This window comes from Symphalangus syndactylus, chromosome 24, assembly GCF_028878055.3.
Source record: "Symphalangus syndactylus isolate Jambi chromosome 24, NHGRI_mSymSyn1-v2.1_pri, whole genome shotgun sequence".
Classification (NCBI taxonomy): Eukaryota; Metazoa; Chordata; class Mammalia; order Primates; family Hylobatidae; genus Symphalangus; species Symphalangus syndactylus.
In genome coordinates, this window is record NC_072446.2 from 38,790,467 (window position 1) to 38,807,066 (window position 16,600).

Genomic DNA, 16,600 nt, shown 5'->3' on the forward strand with positions numbered 1-16,600 from the left:
AAATAAAAAAGGCTGGCTGGACACAGTGCCTCACGCCTGTAATCCCATCACTTTGGAGGCCAAGGCGGGCAGATCACTTGAGGTCAAGAGTTCAAGACCAGCCTGGCCAACATGGTGAAACCCCGTCTCTATTAAAAATACAAAATTAGTCAGGCATGGTGGTAAGCGCCTGTAATCCCAGCTACTCGAGAGGCTGAGGCAGGACAATCGCTTGAACCCGGGAGGCAGAGGTTGCAGTGAGCCAAGATTGCACCACTCCAGTCCAGCTTGGGTGACAGAGTGAGACTGTCACAAAAAAATAAAAAATTAAGTTAAATTAAAAAGGCAGCCTCAGGGCCGGGAGCGGTGGCTCACGCCTGTAATCCCAGCACTTTGGGAGGCCGAGGCGGGTGGATCACGAGGTCAGGAGATCGAGACCATCCTGGCTAACACAGTGAAACCCCATCTCTACTAAAAATACAAAAAATTAGCCAGGCGAGATGGCGGGCGCCTGTAGTCCCAGCTACTTGGGAGGCTGAGGCAGGAGAATGGCGTGAACCCCAGGGGGCGGAGCCTGCAGTGAGCCGAGATCACGCCACTGTACTCCAGCCTGGGCGACAGCGAGACTCTGTCTCAAAAAAAAAAAGGCAGCCTCGGCCAGGCTCAGTGGCTGATGCCTGTAATCCCAGAACTTTGGGAGGCAGAGATGGGTGGATCACTTGAGGTCAGGAGTTTGAGACCAGCCTGGCCAACATGGTGAAACCCCCTTCTCTATTAAAAATACAAAAATTAGCCAGACGTGGTGGCATGCATCTGTAGTCTCAGCTACTCGGGAGGCTGAGATGCAAGAATCACTTGAACCCAGGAGGTGGAGTCTGCATTGAGCCAAGATTGCACTGCTGCACTTCAGCCTGGGAGACAGTGTAAGACCCTGTCTCAAAAACAAAAAAAGGCAGCCTGTGTAAAACTGAACTCGAATTAAATGTCATCCTCCACCCCAAAGTTTGTTCTTTCAGTAATCCTCATCAAGGAGAACAGGGCACCAGGGCACCCTCTGGGGCGGCACCCCTTGGGTCTTCCCTCAACCCACTGCTCCCCCTCCCCACTCCCCATTTCTGGTTCTTCAGCAAGTCTAGCCTATTCTGCCTCCCCAATACATCTCAAATAAACTTTCTTTCCATCCCCACAGTTGTTCCCCAGCCCAGTTCTCTGCTGTACAACCTCAGCAGCCTCCACCCCGACCCCTGACTGCCACTCTGACCCCCTCCAGTGTGTTCCAGAGCAGCTAGGGTGAACTTTATAAAACATACATCACATTGTGCTGCTCCCCTGCTTAAAACCTTTTGTTAGCTCCACACTGATCCCAAGATAAAGTTCAGCTGCTCCATCAAACCCCATCTCTAGCAGCTCACCCACAAGGAGCTTCTGTGAATACCAGGAGACCTTTCTCCCCAGGGCTTTGAAAATGCAGTTCCCGCTGCCTGGGCCATTCTCATGCCCTCCTCCCCTAGATCTCCACAGTCCTGCTGCCCTTTCTTCACCCAGCATGCATCCCACTGTCCTAGGAACTGATTTCTCTTTAACTGTCTTCATTACTCAATACACAAACACATTCTTGCGGTAAAAATTCAAGCAATGAGGAAGTCCAAACAGCCTAAAGAGAAAGTAAGCCTCATCCCATTCTACTGGCCTCTGGGAGGGAACTACCACTGACCTTGGCCTTCCTGATCCACCACCTCCTGCTTATGTTATTCACAGTAGGAATGGCCAGCTGAGGTCATCTTATTCTACATGACCTTTTCCATAATTCTGTAATTTCTATAATTGCTTGTTTTATAATTTCTCTCCTCCACCAGACTGCAGGGCAGACTACAGGGAGGGTCTGGCTCAGTCAGTCTTCTGAATCGGAACCCCACTAGATGGAGACAGGGCTACCCCGCCCCCCATTTCCTGGTGCGAATTGTGATCCTTCAAGAAGTGAAGGGAGTCCTGGAGCAGTCGCTCACGCCTGTAATCCCAGCACTTTGGGTGGCTGAGGCGGGCAGATCACTTGAGGCCAGGAGTTCAAGACCAATCTGGCCAACATGGTGAAACCCCGTCTCTATTAAAAATACAAAAAAATGGCCGGGCGCGGTGGCTCACGCCTGTAATCCCAGCACTTTGGGAGGCCGAGGTGGGCGGATCACGAGGTCACAAGATCGAGACCATCCTTGCTAACACGGTGAAACCCCGTCTCTACTAAAAATACAAAAAAAAATTAGCCGGGCGTGGTGGCGGATGCCTGTAGTCCCAGCTGCTCGGGAGGCTGAGGCAGAAGAATGGCGTGAACCCCAGGAGGCGGAGGTTGCAGTGAGCCGAGATCGCTCCACTGCACTCCAGCCTGGGCAACAGAGCAAGACTCCGTCTTAAAAAAAAAAAAAAAGGAAATTATCCGGGTGTAGTGGTGCACGCCTGTAGTCCCAGCTACTCGGGAGGCACGACAATCGCTCAAACCTGGGAGGGGGAGGTTGCAGTGCGCCAAGATCGCGCCACTGCACTCCAGCCTGGGCGACAGAGTGAGACTCCGTCTCAAAAAATAAAAAAGTGCAGGGAGTGGCTGAGATCTCCTAGGAAGCTGCAGGACTCAAAGCTTCCGCTTCATCCCGCCAGGCCAGTACTTCGAGTTTGCACTCTATCTGTATACCCAACTCATCTCACTCCTCCAAGACCATTCTTGGTCTGTATTTCCCACAATATCTATTCTGAGCCATGGCCCCCAGTCGCGAAGGCTGCCCCTCCTCCTTGACGCCCAGCAGGTGCACACATGGAGGTGCTCGGTGTTTGCTGTCTCCAAAGCCCACAGTTTTGAGCCTGAGTACCAACCCCATCCCAGGTTCTTGCAGAGCACGGAACAGTCCGTCGGCACCCAGCGTTTGCTGGCCTGGGTCTAGGAGCACCGCGTCCCGGCCGGGCACACCGCGCCAGCACCCACGGTGTCGGCTGAATTTGTAAAACTGCACGGGCCACGGTGCACACTGCAGGCGCCAGGCGTTTGCTGGCTTGGGTCCCTAAGCTCTGAGTCCAGGCTGTGCACACAGGTGGCGCCTCTGCTGCTGTGGTCTGATTTTGAGACTACGTCCTAGCACGAGGCATACTTCCTCAGAAGTTCTTCGTGGTCAGGCCGCCGAGGCCCTCCTGCCCGCAGCTGCGACCGCACCCCCGTCCCGGGCCCCGCGCGCCGCCGAGCCACCTCCCTGGCCGCGGCTGTTCCAGACCGCCCCGCCGTCGCCTCCCGCGCGGTTCCCTGCAGGGAGCCCCTCCCGCGCCCGCCCGAGGCCGCCCAGGCTGGCGCTGTTCCGGGCCCGAGCCCCCTCCCCGCCGGCCCGGCTCTCCCCAGCTGTTCCGGCCTCGGAGCTCCCCCGCCGGGCCTCGGCTCCCGCGCTGTTCCCGCCCGCGCCCCTCCCGCCCCGCGGCTGTTCCGGCCCCGGCGCCCTCCGCCCCGCGGCCGCCGCGCGCCCTAAGCCGGGCGCTGCGAGGGTGCGGCGGGAGGGGGCGCAGCGCGGAACAGCCGCCTCCCACGGCCCCGCCGCCGCTCACCCTCCAGGGCCTCAAAGATCGCCTGCGCCATCTTGGAGCCGCCGCCGTCGCCGCCACGGGAGCCGAAGCCCGGCTACGCGAGCATTGTGGGAGCCGCGGCGGCTGAGTCGGGGCCGCCAGGGGGCGCCCAGGAGCCGCCGCCGAGCCCCCAGCCCTGGAAACCCAACCTAGGCTCGCGGGACCCCAGCATCCCTGGGCTGCCCTGGCTCCACTTGATAACCCAGTCACCGGGCCACCGAGTGTGGACCCCGCCTCACTTGAACGGCCAAGTCTACACCGACCTTATATCCGCCGCACACGCGGAACTTCCCATCCCTATTATCTAAATCCACATTCCCATCTCACCGGACCGGACCCCCCAACTCTGACACAGAATCCCCCATTCCCACAGCACGTGAGTCCTCCAGGTCTGCAGCACGGACCCCATTTCCGCTGAGCACAGTATACCCCGACTCTGCAACAAACCATGACCCCATCCCACCTCACCCAGACCACCCAGCTGTCACAGGGATCCCCAAACTGTGCAACATAGATTCCCATCCCTCATCCCCTGTTAGAGACTTCCCGCCCCTACTACCCCGCTCAACTCTGCCTGTTGGGAGCCCCCCTCAGCCTCCAGAATAGCGGGGACTACCGGCACATGCCACCATGTCCTGCTAATTTTTATTTTTATTTTTATTTTTGTAGAGATCAGGGTCTCACTATTTTGTCCAGGCTGGTGTCAACTTCTGGCCTCCAGCGATCCTCACGTCTCGGCCTCCCAAAGCACTGGGATTACAGGCGTGGGTCTCCGCGCTGGGGATCCCATTATCTCTTAAGTAACTCCATCTCTTCACCCTCCATCCCTGCTTGTCAGGACCCCATTTCTGTCACATAAACCCTCAACACCCACCCCAGCCACTCCTAGCCCAGCCTCCGAGGGGTCCTTTCCAAGTCGCACAGAATGAAAGGTGCTCCTCACTGAGACTTCTCCCACACACACAGACCCCTCTCATCTTCATTCATCCTCCATCAACTGCTTATTAACGGCCTGCTATGCACCAAGTCCCATAATAGCTCTAGAGACACGGTGGTCCTTTCCCATGGAGTTAGAGGTGGGAAAAAAGACCGACATTAGGCCGAGCGCGGCGGCTCACGCCTGTAATCCCAGCACTTTCGGAGGCCAAGGCAGGCGGATCACGAGGTCAGGAGTTCGAGACCATCCTGGCCAACTTAGTGAAACCCTGTCTCTACTAAAAATATAAAAATTATCTGGGCATGGTGGCACGTGCCTGTAATCCCAGCTACTTGAGAGACTGAGGCAGGAGAATTGCTTGAACCAGGGAGTCAGAGGTTGCAGTGAGCCGAGATCGTGCCACAGACTCCAGCCTGGCGACAGAGCAAGACTCTGTCTCAAAAAAAAAAAAAAAAAAAGACTGACATTAAATCTTAAAGGTTATTTAATTACAATGTGTATGCCAGCCACAGTGGTTCACACCTGTAATCCCAGCACTTTGGGAGGCTGAGGCTGGAGGATCACTTGCATCCAGGAGTTTGAGACCTGTCTGGGCAACATAGTGAGACCCCGTCTCAACAACAACAACAAAAAAAGTAGCTGGGCATGGTGGTTTGCACTTGAGTACCGGCTACTCAGGAGGCTGACGCAGGAGAATTGCTTAAGCCTAGGAAGTAGAGGCTGCAGTGGGCTATGATCTCACCACTGCACTCAAGCCTAAGCAACAGAGTGAGACCCTTTCTCAATAATCATAATGTGTGATAGTGGTTTCAAAGTACCCTTGGGCAACAAGCAAGAGTTTAGGGAGTGCATAGAGGGGAGGGGGAAACCAAGGAAGGGGCTATTGTTAAAGAAAATTTAGGCCGGCACAGTGGCCTACGCCTGTAATCCCAGCACTTTGGGAGGCCAAGGTGGGCAGAGCACCTGAAGTCGGGAGTTTGAGACCAGCCTGACCAACATGGAGAAACCCCGTCTCTACTTAAAAAAATAATAATAATACAAAATTAGGTGGGCATGGTGGCGCATGCCTGTAATCCCAGCTACTCAGGAGGCTGAGGCAGGAGAATCACTTAAACCCGGGAGGCAAAGGTCGCGGTGAGCCGAGATCACGCCACTGCACTCCAGCCCCGGCAACAAGAGCAAAACTCCATCTCAAATTTAAAAAAAAAAAAGAAAAAATTATTTACCTGGGTGTGGTGGCTCCTCTATAATCCCAGCACTTTGGGAGGCTGAGATGGCGGGAGGATCGCTTGAGCCCAGAAGTTGGAGACCAGCCCAGGTAACATAGTCAGACCCGCATCTCCACAAATGATTTTTAAAAATATTAGCCAGGTGTGTGGCACATGCCTATAATCCCAGCTACTAGGGATGCTGAGGTGAGAGGATTTCTTGAGCCTGGGAGGTCAAAGCTGCAGTGAGCCATGATCATGTCACTGCATGCCAGCCTGGGTGACAGAATGAGACCCTGTCTCAAAAAAAAAGAAAAAAAGTGTTCAATGATCTTTGCTAAAACACAAACACAATAAGGAAGCCTTTATTCAGAACTACTGCGATAGGTACCACTACAAAGGGGCCTTGCAGTGGGGGAGAGAGACTGGGCTCAACTCTGAACACAGAATAGGCAAGTGGGAATTTATAGCCGAGGAATATCATGGGGGCTGGGGGTAGGGAGGTCAGTGGATAGAAAATTACCAAGAGGAAACATCAGGGCTAAACCGACCTAACAGGATTCTTGCTTAAGATGGGCTAGGGTAATCAACATCACCTAGGAGATGGTGACAGATGAGGAACCTGATCAGATATCTAGGATGATTAGATATTAAGGATGGGGGTTCCTGCTAAACTGACTTAAAGCATTCTTTGTGAAAACTCGATTTTACAAGGAAGTGCACAGGTGGGCCTAGCAGAAGATTCCAAAGTCTGACCAAGCAGTTAGAGCAAGCAAAGAATCTTTGTCACCATCAATCATGAATCTCTCCCATGATCATGGCCACATCCTCATACAACGGGACCACCATGGATTGGACTCTAAATGTTCTCATTGGTTTTACTAAAATACCTATTTTAGCCTCAGCTAAATAAATAACAAACATCATAATTTTCATTTTCTTGTATTCACTATATAACTCCTACAATTAAAAATTATTTGTTTGCAGCTGGGCATGGTGGCTCACTGCTCTAAGCCTAGCACTTTGAGAGGCCAAGGCAGGAGGACTGCATGAGCCCAGGAGTTTGAGATCTCTGAACTACAATTTTTTTAAATTGTTTTTTTCAAAGTTCCTCTCCCCTTGGGGAACGCTGCTAGCCACTGTTCCTGACAAGTTGTCTCTGTGGAGACAAAAGTGACTCTATGTTGGATGCTAATCCCCCATGTTGACTTCTGATCAGTCCCAGTCCCGTGAATGCCTCCTGATTCCTACTTTATTTACTGTCCCTAGTCAACCTGATGTTATTGCACAAATTATAAGCTATATGCCACCCTGATGTTATTGCATAAATTATAAGCTATGAAACATACAGCATTCTTGTCTGCTCTGGAAGTTTCCTTTAATTGTCTTGCAGAGAGCACTTAAAACTCTTTCCCTGTGGAATATAAGCCCTAAGTCTGGGGGTAACAGAGGGAGAGATCTCCCTGTCTTGCTGCCGCCCAAGCCCATACTGCTTTTAAGGTCCCCCATTAAAACACCCTTTACTGACAAACTGAATTTGTCTGCCTCATTCCTTGGTTTTTTGGCTCCATTGGCATTTGGGGACCACTTTGTATATATGGCCCTTTCACAGAATAGCCTCACAGACTCTCTGCCTATTCACCCCCTCAAGGCCCATTTCTGCCGGTGAACTCCCTGTACTTCCCTGAACACTACCCCTGTGCACACCACTGCTACCCCGTTACTTCCATTTCCCTTCCCATTCCCCCCTGCACAGTGAGCCCTGAGCAAATGCTCCCCACAGAAAACCCACCCTGCCAGGGGCAGTGGCTCAAGCCTGTCATCCCAGCATTTAGGGAGGCAGAAGCTGGAGGATCACTTGAGCCTAGGAGTTCAAGACCAGCTGGGGCAACATAGTGAGACCCCATTCTCCACAAAAAGGAGAAAAAAAAAATCCACTCTTCTCCAAGACACCACACCCTACCTCCCTTCCTGGGAATCTTGGAGGGCACACCCCAAGCTGTAAGCGCCCCCTTCCATTGCCTCGCTGGCAGGGTCAAGTCAGGGTTCCTTCCTCCCTGTCTTTAACATGCTCACTGATCCAATGGCCTCAGATTCTCCCCTCTCCCCTGCAGGTTTCTCAATGTAACTATTCTGTTTGTCTGCATCACCAAAGCCTGCAAAGTATACCTATTGTTTTTGTTTTATTTATTTATTATTTTTTGTTTTTTGAGACAGTCATGTTGTGTTGCCCAGGCTGGAATGCAGTGGCCAATCTCTGCTCACTGCAACCTCCACCTCCCGGGTTCAAGAGATTCTCGTGCCTCAGCCTCTTGAGTAGCTTGGACTACAGGCGCCTGCCACCATGCCCGGCTAATTTTTGTATTTTTTGCAGAGACAGTGTTTCACCATGTTGGCCAGGCTGGCCTCGAACTCCTGAGCTCAGGCAATTGCCCGCTTCAGCTTCCCAAAGTGCTGGGATTACAGGCGTGAGCCACCATGCCTGGCCCATTTTAGTTTTATTATTCAAATAAGAAATGAATATGTTCACATTTATTTGATTACTTCCAAAATATTTGTTGAGCACCTTCTGTGTGCTAGACACCATTCTAGATGCTGGGGATGCAGGCATGAATCAAAAGACAAAAATCCTTGCCTTCATGGAGTCTTAGTCTAGCTAGGTGAGATGGGCTGTAAACAAGGGGAAAAAAAAAAAAGAGAAAGAGAGAAATTTTCTATTACTTTAAATACTTTTTTTCCGGAAGGAGGGGAAGCTACTTTTAGACAGAATGGTCAGGGAGAGTCTGTCTGAGAAAGTGGACCTGAGAAATAAGCTGGAGTCAGCAATGTGAAAAGAGAACAGAAAGGTAGAGAGACCAACAAGTGCAAAGGCCCTGAGGCCAAAATGAAAAGAGGCCAAGAACTGTAAAGGGGCAGCCGAGGGTATAAGTGATGTATGGGTAGAGGGAGATGAGGATGGAGAGATGGACTGGGCCACAGGAGGGTGGAGATTTTATTCTGAGGGTGATGAGAGGCACTGGACAGTAAAAGATTCACCAAGACAAGCCTTCGCAGCTTCCCGTATATTTCCTTTTTTTTTTTTTTTTTTTTGAGACGGAGTCTTGCTCTGTTGCCCAGGCTGGAGTGCAGTGGCACGATCTCGGCTCACTGCAACCTCCGCCTCCCGGGTTCACACCATTCTTCTCCCTCAGCCTCCCAAGTAGCTGGGACTACAGGCATCCGCCACCACGCCTGGCTAATTTTTTGTATTTTTAGTAGAGACAGGGTTTCACTGTGTGAGCCAGGATGGTCTCGATCTCCTGACCTCATGATCCACCCACTTCGGCCTCCCAAAGTGCTGGGATTACAGGCATGAGCCACTGCGCCCCACCAGCTTCCCATATATTTCCATACCACCAGGTGCATATGCAGAGTAGATTTCATCTATGCTGTTGCATAGATGCATATTGCATATGCTGTTCTCTCTTGCTGAAACACCTAGAACAATAGGAGCTTGGCCAGGCGCCGTGGCTCACACCTGTAATCCCAGCACTTTGGGAGGCCCAGGTGGGCAGATCACCTAGGTCAGGAGTTCGAGACCAGACAAGACTCTTGTCTCAAACCGTCTCTGTACTAAAAATACAAAAATTAGCCAGGCATGATGGCGCATGCCTGTAATCCCAGCTACTTGGGAGGCTGGGGCAGGAGAATCACTTGAACCCAAGAGGCAGAGGTTGCAGCAAGCTGAGATATGAGCTACATATGCCTGTAGTATACCTGTTGTCTCAGCTACTTGTAGCCGAGATTTGGGCTACAGAGCAAGACTTCATCTCAAAAAAGAACCCCACCACCACCACCCCCACACACAAATTGGACCCCAGGGCTTGGCACAGAGGCAACTTGGGAAATGCTTGACTGAACGCTTGACTGATGGAACAACTGAATGAGTTCCAGGGAGGTAGAGCCCCACCTCTGGCAGGCTGCCCAGTCAGGCTGCCCCCCCCCCCCCCAAACTTTCCACCCCTTACTGGCATCTCTTCATCCACCAAACACTTATCAGTCACATGTCCAGTTCCCTTAGGGCTACCTGGTTGGCACCAAACAGAATCCAATCACAGTTTAGAGGCTCCTGGGGTAGGTAATGTAATAATTCCAGGCAAGGGGTCAAGAAGGGAGGAGGGAGAGTGGGAAATGTCCAGTGTCCCACTCCACAGTGAGTGCTCCAGCCACCCCAGAAAAATTAACTTCTCTATGGGGAGGGAAGAATCTCATGCTTAAATCAGACTCCCAGCTACAAGGGGAAGAATGTGCCGACACACAAGGCAATGCTGGGTCCTGACATCTTGTTAGGTTGGTTGGTGTTGGTAGTAAGCAGCAAAGCATGTGGCTGTTTGTGGGCGGCAAGCCACCCAGGCGCCGAGGCAAGAGACCGAGGACACAAGCTGTTCCAGTATAATGAAATATAAAACAAGAATAGTTATACCAGATATAGATGTTAGATATGATTATATATGAATATCAATAATCATTAGTTGGTAGTAATTACTCTTTATTCCAATACTATAATAATCCTCGCTCTATAATCTTAACCTAGGAAAATCCAGGCCATACAGAGATAGGAGCTGAGGGGACATAGTGAGGTGTGACCAGAAGACAAGAGTGTGAGCCTTCTGTACGCCTAGACAGGGCCACCAGAATGGCTCCTTGGTCTAGCGGTAACGCCAGCGTCTGGGAAGACACCCGTTGCCAGACGGACCGTGGTCTAGCGGTAGCCTCAGTGTCACGGAAAAACACTGGCTACTTAGCAGACCAGGAAAGGGAGTCTCCTTTTCCCCGGGGGAGTTTAGAGAAGACTCTGCTCCTCCGCCTCTTGTGGAGGGCCTGACACCAGTCAGGCTTGCCCGCAGTTATCCAGAGGCCTAACCATCTCCCTGTGGTGCTGTGCTTCAGTGGTCACACTCCTAGTCCACCTTCATGTTCCATCCTGTACACCTGGCTCTGCCTTCTAGATAGCAGTAGTAAACTAGTGAAAATACTAAAAGTCTCTGATATGCAGAAATAATGGCATAAGCTCTCTTTTTCTCTGTCCCTCTCCGTCTCTGCCTTGGCTGCCAGGCAGGGAAGGGCCCCCTGTCCAGTGGACACGTGACCTTACCTATCATTGGAGATGACTCACACTCTTTACCCTGCCCCTTTTGCTTTGCATCCAATAAATAACAGCGCAGCCAGACATTTGGGGCCACTACCGGTCTCCGCGCATTGGTGGTAGTGGTCCCTCGGGCCCAGCTGCCTTTTCTTTTTTTTTTTTTGAGACGGAGTCTCGCTCTGTCGCCCAGGCTGGAGTGCAGTGGCGCAATCTCGGCTCACTGCAAGCTCCGCCTCCCGGGTTTCCGCCATTCTCCTGCCTCAGCCTCTCCGAGTAGGTGGGACTACAGGCGCCCGCCACCACACCCGGCTAATTTTTTTTTTTTTGTATTTTTAGTAGAGACGGGGTTTCGCTGTGGTCTCGATCTCCTGACCTCGTGATCCACCCGCCTCGGCCTCCCAAAGTGCTGGGATTACAAGCGTGAGCCACCGCGCCCGGCCCCAGCTGCCTTTTCTTTTATCTCTTTGTCTTGTGTCATGTGCCATCATGCCTGGCTAATTTTTGTATTTTTAGTAGAGACAGGGTTTGAGACAAGAGTCTTGTCTGGTCTCGAACTCCTGACCTTAGGTGATCTGCCCACCTGGGCCTCCCAAAGTGCTGGGATTACAGGCCCTTGTGTCTTTATTTCTACACTCTCTCGTCGCCGCACACAGGGAGAAGCCCACCGACCCTGTGGGGCTGGTCCCTATAGCTGTTATGGATTGAATTGTGTCTTCCTCACAAAATTCATATGTTGATGTCCTAGCCCCTAGTACCTCAGAATGTAACTGTAACCTGAGTCTTTAAAGAGCTAATTAAGGGGCCGGGTGCGATGGCTCACGCTTGTAATCCCAGCACTTTGGGAGGCTGAGGCGGGTGGATTAGCAGAGGTCGGGAGTTCAAGACCAGCCTGGCCAACACGGTGAAACCCCGTTTCTACTAAAAGTACAAAAATTAGCCGGGCATGGTGGCACGCACCTGTAATCCCAGTTACTCGGGAGGCTGAGGCAAGAGAATCACTTGAACCTGGGAGGCAGATGCACCATTGCAGTCCAGCCTGGGTGACAGAGCAAGATTCTGTCTCAAATAATAATAATAAATAAATAAAGAGCTAATTAAGGTTAAACGAGGTCCGGCTAGGCACAGTGGCTCATGCTTGTAATCCCAGCACTTTGGGAGGCTGAGGTGGGCCTTGGAGTTCGGCAAGATCAGGAGTTCGAGACCAGCCAGGCCAACACAGTGAAACCCCATCTCTACTAAAAATACAAAAAAAAAAATTAGCTGGGCATGGTGGCGGGCACCTGTAATCCCAGCTACTAGGGAGGCTGAGGCAGGAGAATCACTTGAACCTGGGAGGCGGAGGTTGCAGTGAGCCGAGATTGCGCCACTGCACTCCAGCCTGGGCGACAGAGCAAGACTCTTGTCTCAAAAAAAAAACAAAAAACAAAGGTTAGGGCCGGGCGCGGTGGCTTTAGGAGGTCCAGGCGGGAGGATCACTTGAGGTCAGGAGTTCAAGACCAGCCTGATCAACATGGTGAAACCTCATTTCTACTAAAAATATAAAAATTAGCTGGGCATGGTGGTGGGTGCCTGTAATCCCAGCTACTCAGGAGGCTGAGGCAGGAGAATGGCTTGAACCTGGGAGGCGGAGGTTGCAGTGAGCCAAGATCACGCCACATGGCACTCCAGCCTGCGTGACAGAGCAAGACTCTGTCTCAAAAAAAAAAAAAGAAAGAAAGAAAGAAAAGAAAGCCCTCAGGAAACAATCCCTGGCACACAAGCAGTACTCAGTACTGTACTCTCTGTACACTTGATCTTAGCCAAAAGGCCGAGAAGCGATACTCTCTGTAAGTGCTTACTGGGCAAAGGTGAACAAACAGGCCCTGCCCTGAGAAACTCAGAGTTACGTAAAATTAAAAAGGTCACCAGATAATAAGCATCCCCATTATTGCAACTCTATCCTTAGCACCCTGCAGGGCCCCTTGAGGGCAGAAACTTATTCATCTATGTGAGAAAGGGCTTAGCAAAAGAGAGCACCCAGGAAGAACTTGCCAAACCAAATAGTTTCGAAACACCTTCTGATGCCGTGCCATGTGTCAGGACTTAGTGACTGACTCCTCATGGGAGCAGTAGGAGTAGATTTCTAGAAGTTCTGTTTGGTTCCTTTTCAAATCTGCCATGAAATAAATAGCTTTTTGCTCCCAATATTGATTTTTTTAAGTTTTAAATTTTGTGAGCACAATTTTTTTTTTTGAGATGGAGTCTTGCTCTGTCGCCCAGGCTGGAGTGCAGTGGCACAATCTTGGCTCACTGCAACCTCCGTCTCCTGGGTTCAAGTGATTGTCATGCCTCAGCCTCCCGAGTAGCTGAGACTACAGGTGCCCGCCACCACGCCGGGCTAATTTTTGCTTTTTTTTTTTTTTTTTTTTTTTCCCTTTCTTTCTTTTTGAGATGGAGTCTTGCTCTGTTGGCAGGCTGGAGTGCAGTGGCATGATCTCAGCTCACTGCAACCTCTGCCTCCCAGGTTCAAGCGATTCTCCTGCCTCAGCCTCCTGTGTGGCTGGGACTACAGGCACGCGCCACCATGCCCAGTTAATTTTTGTATTTTTAGTAGAGACGAGGTTTCACCATGTGGGCCAGGCTGGTCTCGAACTCCCGACCTCAGGTGATCCACCTGCCTCAGTCTCCCAAAGTGCTGGGATTACAGGCGTGAGCCACTGCGCCCGGCCTGTATTTCCTTTTTGCCAAGGGTTTGGAGAGCACATCTACTCGGTTATCATCTCAAACCAGGTTCCTAGTTCATAGCTTGAGCTTTCTTGATCTATTACATCAGGCTCTACTCCCTGGGGTACAAAAAAACTCACCAATGATCACAGCTTCCTAAGGAAGAGCTTTAAAAAAAATTCCTCTTTCCTTCTCCTTCAGCTGTTCTGCTTAGCACCAAGGCAGCCTTTTCTGTAGTTCCTTGGGGCTGGTGTTGTGGGTTGTACAGCGGATTCATTTCTCATTAGACTTGAGGGCGACACCCTTTGGGGCTCAGCTTAATGTGAGGAGATCTGCTATATGGCTCCCCACCTGGGGAGGCCCTGGATTTTCACTTGTGTCCCTCTTGCCCTGTGTGGTTGACAAGCTGAAACTTGCAGGTTTAATATTGGTAAACGCCCTCATGTCATAAGTAGCATTGGTGCTCCAATATCCCAATCTTCCTGTTAAGCATTTGGTTACCAGCTTTCAGTCCATAATTGGCCTGAGCATTCCTCATACTTTTTTTTTTTCTTTAAGATGGACTTTCGCTCTGGTTGCCCAGGCCGGAGTGCAGTGGCGCGATCTCGGCTTACTGCAACCTCTGCCTTCCGGGTTCAAGCGATTCTCCTGCTTCAGCCTCCTGAGTAGCTGGGATTATAGGTACATGCCACCTTGCCCAGCTAATTTTGTATTTTTAGTAGAGACAGGATTTCTCTGTGTTGGTCAGGCTGGTCTTGAACTCTGACCCCAGGTGACCCACCTGCCTCGCCCTCCCAAAGTGCTGGGATTAAAGGTGTGAGCCACTGTGCCCGGCCACATTCTTCATACTTTTAAGCACTTCAGTTTGATACGGGGTCTCAGTCACCCAGGCTAGAGTGTAGTGGCGTGATCACCGCTCACCGCAGCGTTGACCTCCCCAGGCTCAGGTGATCCTCCCACACCTGTAGTTGGGACTACAGGTGTGTGCCACCAGGCCTGGCTAATTTTTGTATTTTTAGTAGAGATGGGTTTTTGCCATGTTGCCCAGGCTGGTCTCCAACTCCTGGGCTTAAGAGATCCACCCACCTTGGCTTCTCAAAGTGCTGGGATTACAGGCGTGAGCTATCTACCACACCTGGCAGAGCTTCAGCGTTTTTTTGTTTTTGTTTTTGTTTTTTAATTTTTTAGAGACAGGGTTTCACCATGTTGGTCAGGGGTGGTCTCGAACTCCTGGCCTCAAGTGATCCGCCTGCCTCAGCCTTCCAAAGTGCTGGGATTACAGGCATGAGCCACTGTGCCCTGCCAAGGAACTTCAGTGTTTTTAAGAGGATATTTTAATATATTATCTAACGTAGTCATTATCTTCAGAGGAAGGATGAACTGAATAAAGTAGCCTACCATCACAAAAGAAAAATCCCAGAAAACCCAGTTTCAGTGACAAAATAGGCCCAGCACAACTCCCTCCTTCATTGACCTCTGAAATTGTCCCGAGACCGAGCAAATAACATCACCGGTAAATACCATATGGCCCAAGTACCAGGGGACACCCTCACAAATCACAGCCACCACTCGATGTGTAGCTGTTATTCAGTGACAACTCCACATAGTGACATCATATGTTAATGTCACCCATCAATGCTCTGGGAGATGACAACCCAAAACTATGTGTTGCTTCAACAAGCAAGTGTTGAGTACCCACCATATGCCCAGTGTTGGGGTTACAGCAGAAAACAAGACAAATAAGATTTCTTCCTTCATAGAATTTACAGTTTGGTAAGGACAATGGACAATGAACACATAATAAACAAGTCTAAAGTGTCAAAAGTTCTATGAAAAAAAAAACACACAAGAACCAGGGTGGCCGGGCACGATGGCTCACATCTGTAATTCCAGCACTTTGGGAGGCCAAGGCGGGCGGATCACAAGGTCGGGAGTTTGGACTAGCCTGGCTAATATGGTGAAACCCCGTCTTTATTAAAAATACGAAAATTAGCCGGGCGTGGTGGCATGCACCTGTAGTCCTAGCTCCTCAGGAGGCTGAGGCAGAAGAATTCCTTGAACCTGGGAGGCAGAAGTTGAAGTGAGCTGAAATCACACTACTGCACTCCAGCCTGGGCGATAGATCCGAGACTCAGTCTCAAAAAATAATAATAATAATAAAAAAAAAGCCAGGGTAATGAGTCAGCGTGGACAATGCTACTTCAAACTGGATGTCTCAGAAAGTCTCTCTGATGAGGTGGCATTTGAGCTGAACCCTGAAGGATGAGAAGAAGCCCGTCATGGGAAGAGCCCAGGATGGCGAATACCAAGCAGGGAACCAGCAAGTGCAAAGGCCCTGAGGTAGAAGGGTTCTTGGTCCAAGGAACAGAAAGGAGGCCGTTTGGCTGGGAAGCAGTGAGGTGGCAAGTGCTGGAACGTGGGGTCAGAGGGAGAGGCAGGGACCAGATCACAGGAGGTCTTCTTTCCTGGGCCTTGGGGAGGAGTTTGGATTCTAAGAATAAGTGGACGCCGGCTGGGCTCACGCCTGTAATCCCAGCACTTTGGAAGGCCGAGGCAGGTGGATCACCTGAGGTCAGGAGAGCAGCCTGGCCAACATGGTGAAACCCCGTCTCTACTAAAAATAGAAAAAATTAGCTGGGCATGGTGGCGGGCGCCTGTAGTCCCAGCTACTCAGGAGGCTGAGGCAGGAGAACTGCTTGAACCCTGGGGGGTGGAGGTTGCAGTGAGCCGAGATCGCGCCACTGCACTCCAGCCTGGGTGGACAGAGCGAGGCTGTATCTCAAAACATACATACGTACATGGAAGCCATTGAGGGGCCATGTGACTGACACTCTGAGAAGATCGCTATGGTAAAGGACATCCCAGTCAGAACTGTCTCGCATAAAGATGGGGCCCTGCTCCTCCCTGTATCATCACCTGTCGCCCATCCCATCTCTAAGCAGGGCCACACCTCATTCAGGAGCCCTCCTTCCAAGTACACGCCTCCTTCCAAACCCATTCGTGAACCCAACATTGCCCAAGGGAAAGTGCCTTCTGATTGGACAACTCGTGTGT

General features: G+C 51.1%; 1 protein-coding gene and 1 non-coding gene across 7 annotated transcripts in view; both read right to left on the bottom strand.

The window, feature by feature from the left end:
• The window catches only part of ZNF341 (zinc finger protein 341), a 62,360-nt gene extending 58,696 nt beyond the window's left edge, over window positions 1-3,664 (bottom strand). For 2 of the 6 annotated variants that reach the window (XM_055266456.2, XM_055266454.2), the window contains exon 1: window positions 3,556-3,664. In XM_055266456.2, coding sequence (XP_055122431.1) covers window positions 3,556-3,586 — 31 coding nt within the window. In that variant the 5' untranslated portion in view covers window positions 3,587-3,664. Of the gene's footprint in view, window positions 1-1,391; window positions 1,724-2,841; window positions 3,145-3,555 lie in introns of those variants that run through there. The other 4 variants (XM_055266459.2, XM_055266460.2, XM_055266457.2 and 1 more) reach the window with 4 other exon arrangements.
• An 8,805-nt stretch (window positions 3,665-12,469) lies between these two features.
• Window positions 12,470-12,662, bottom strand: LOC129474968 (U2 spliceosomal RNA). The gene has a single exon (XR_008654710.1). It is a non-coding gene; the product is annotated as a U2 spliceosomal RNA (small nuclear RNA).
• Window positions 12,663-16,600: the final 3,938 nt, after the last annotated feature.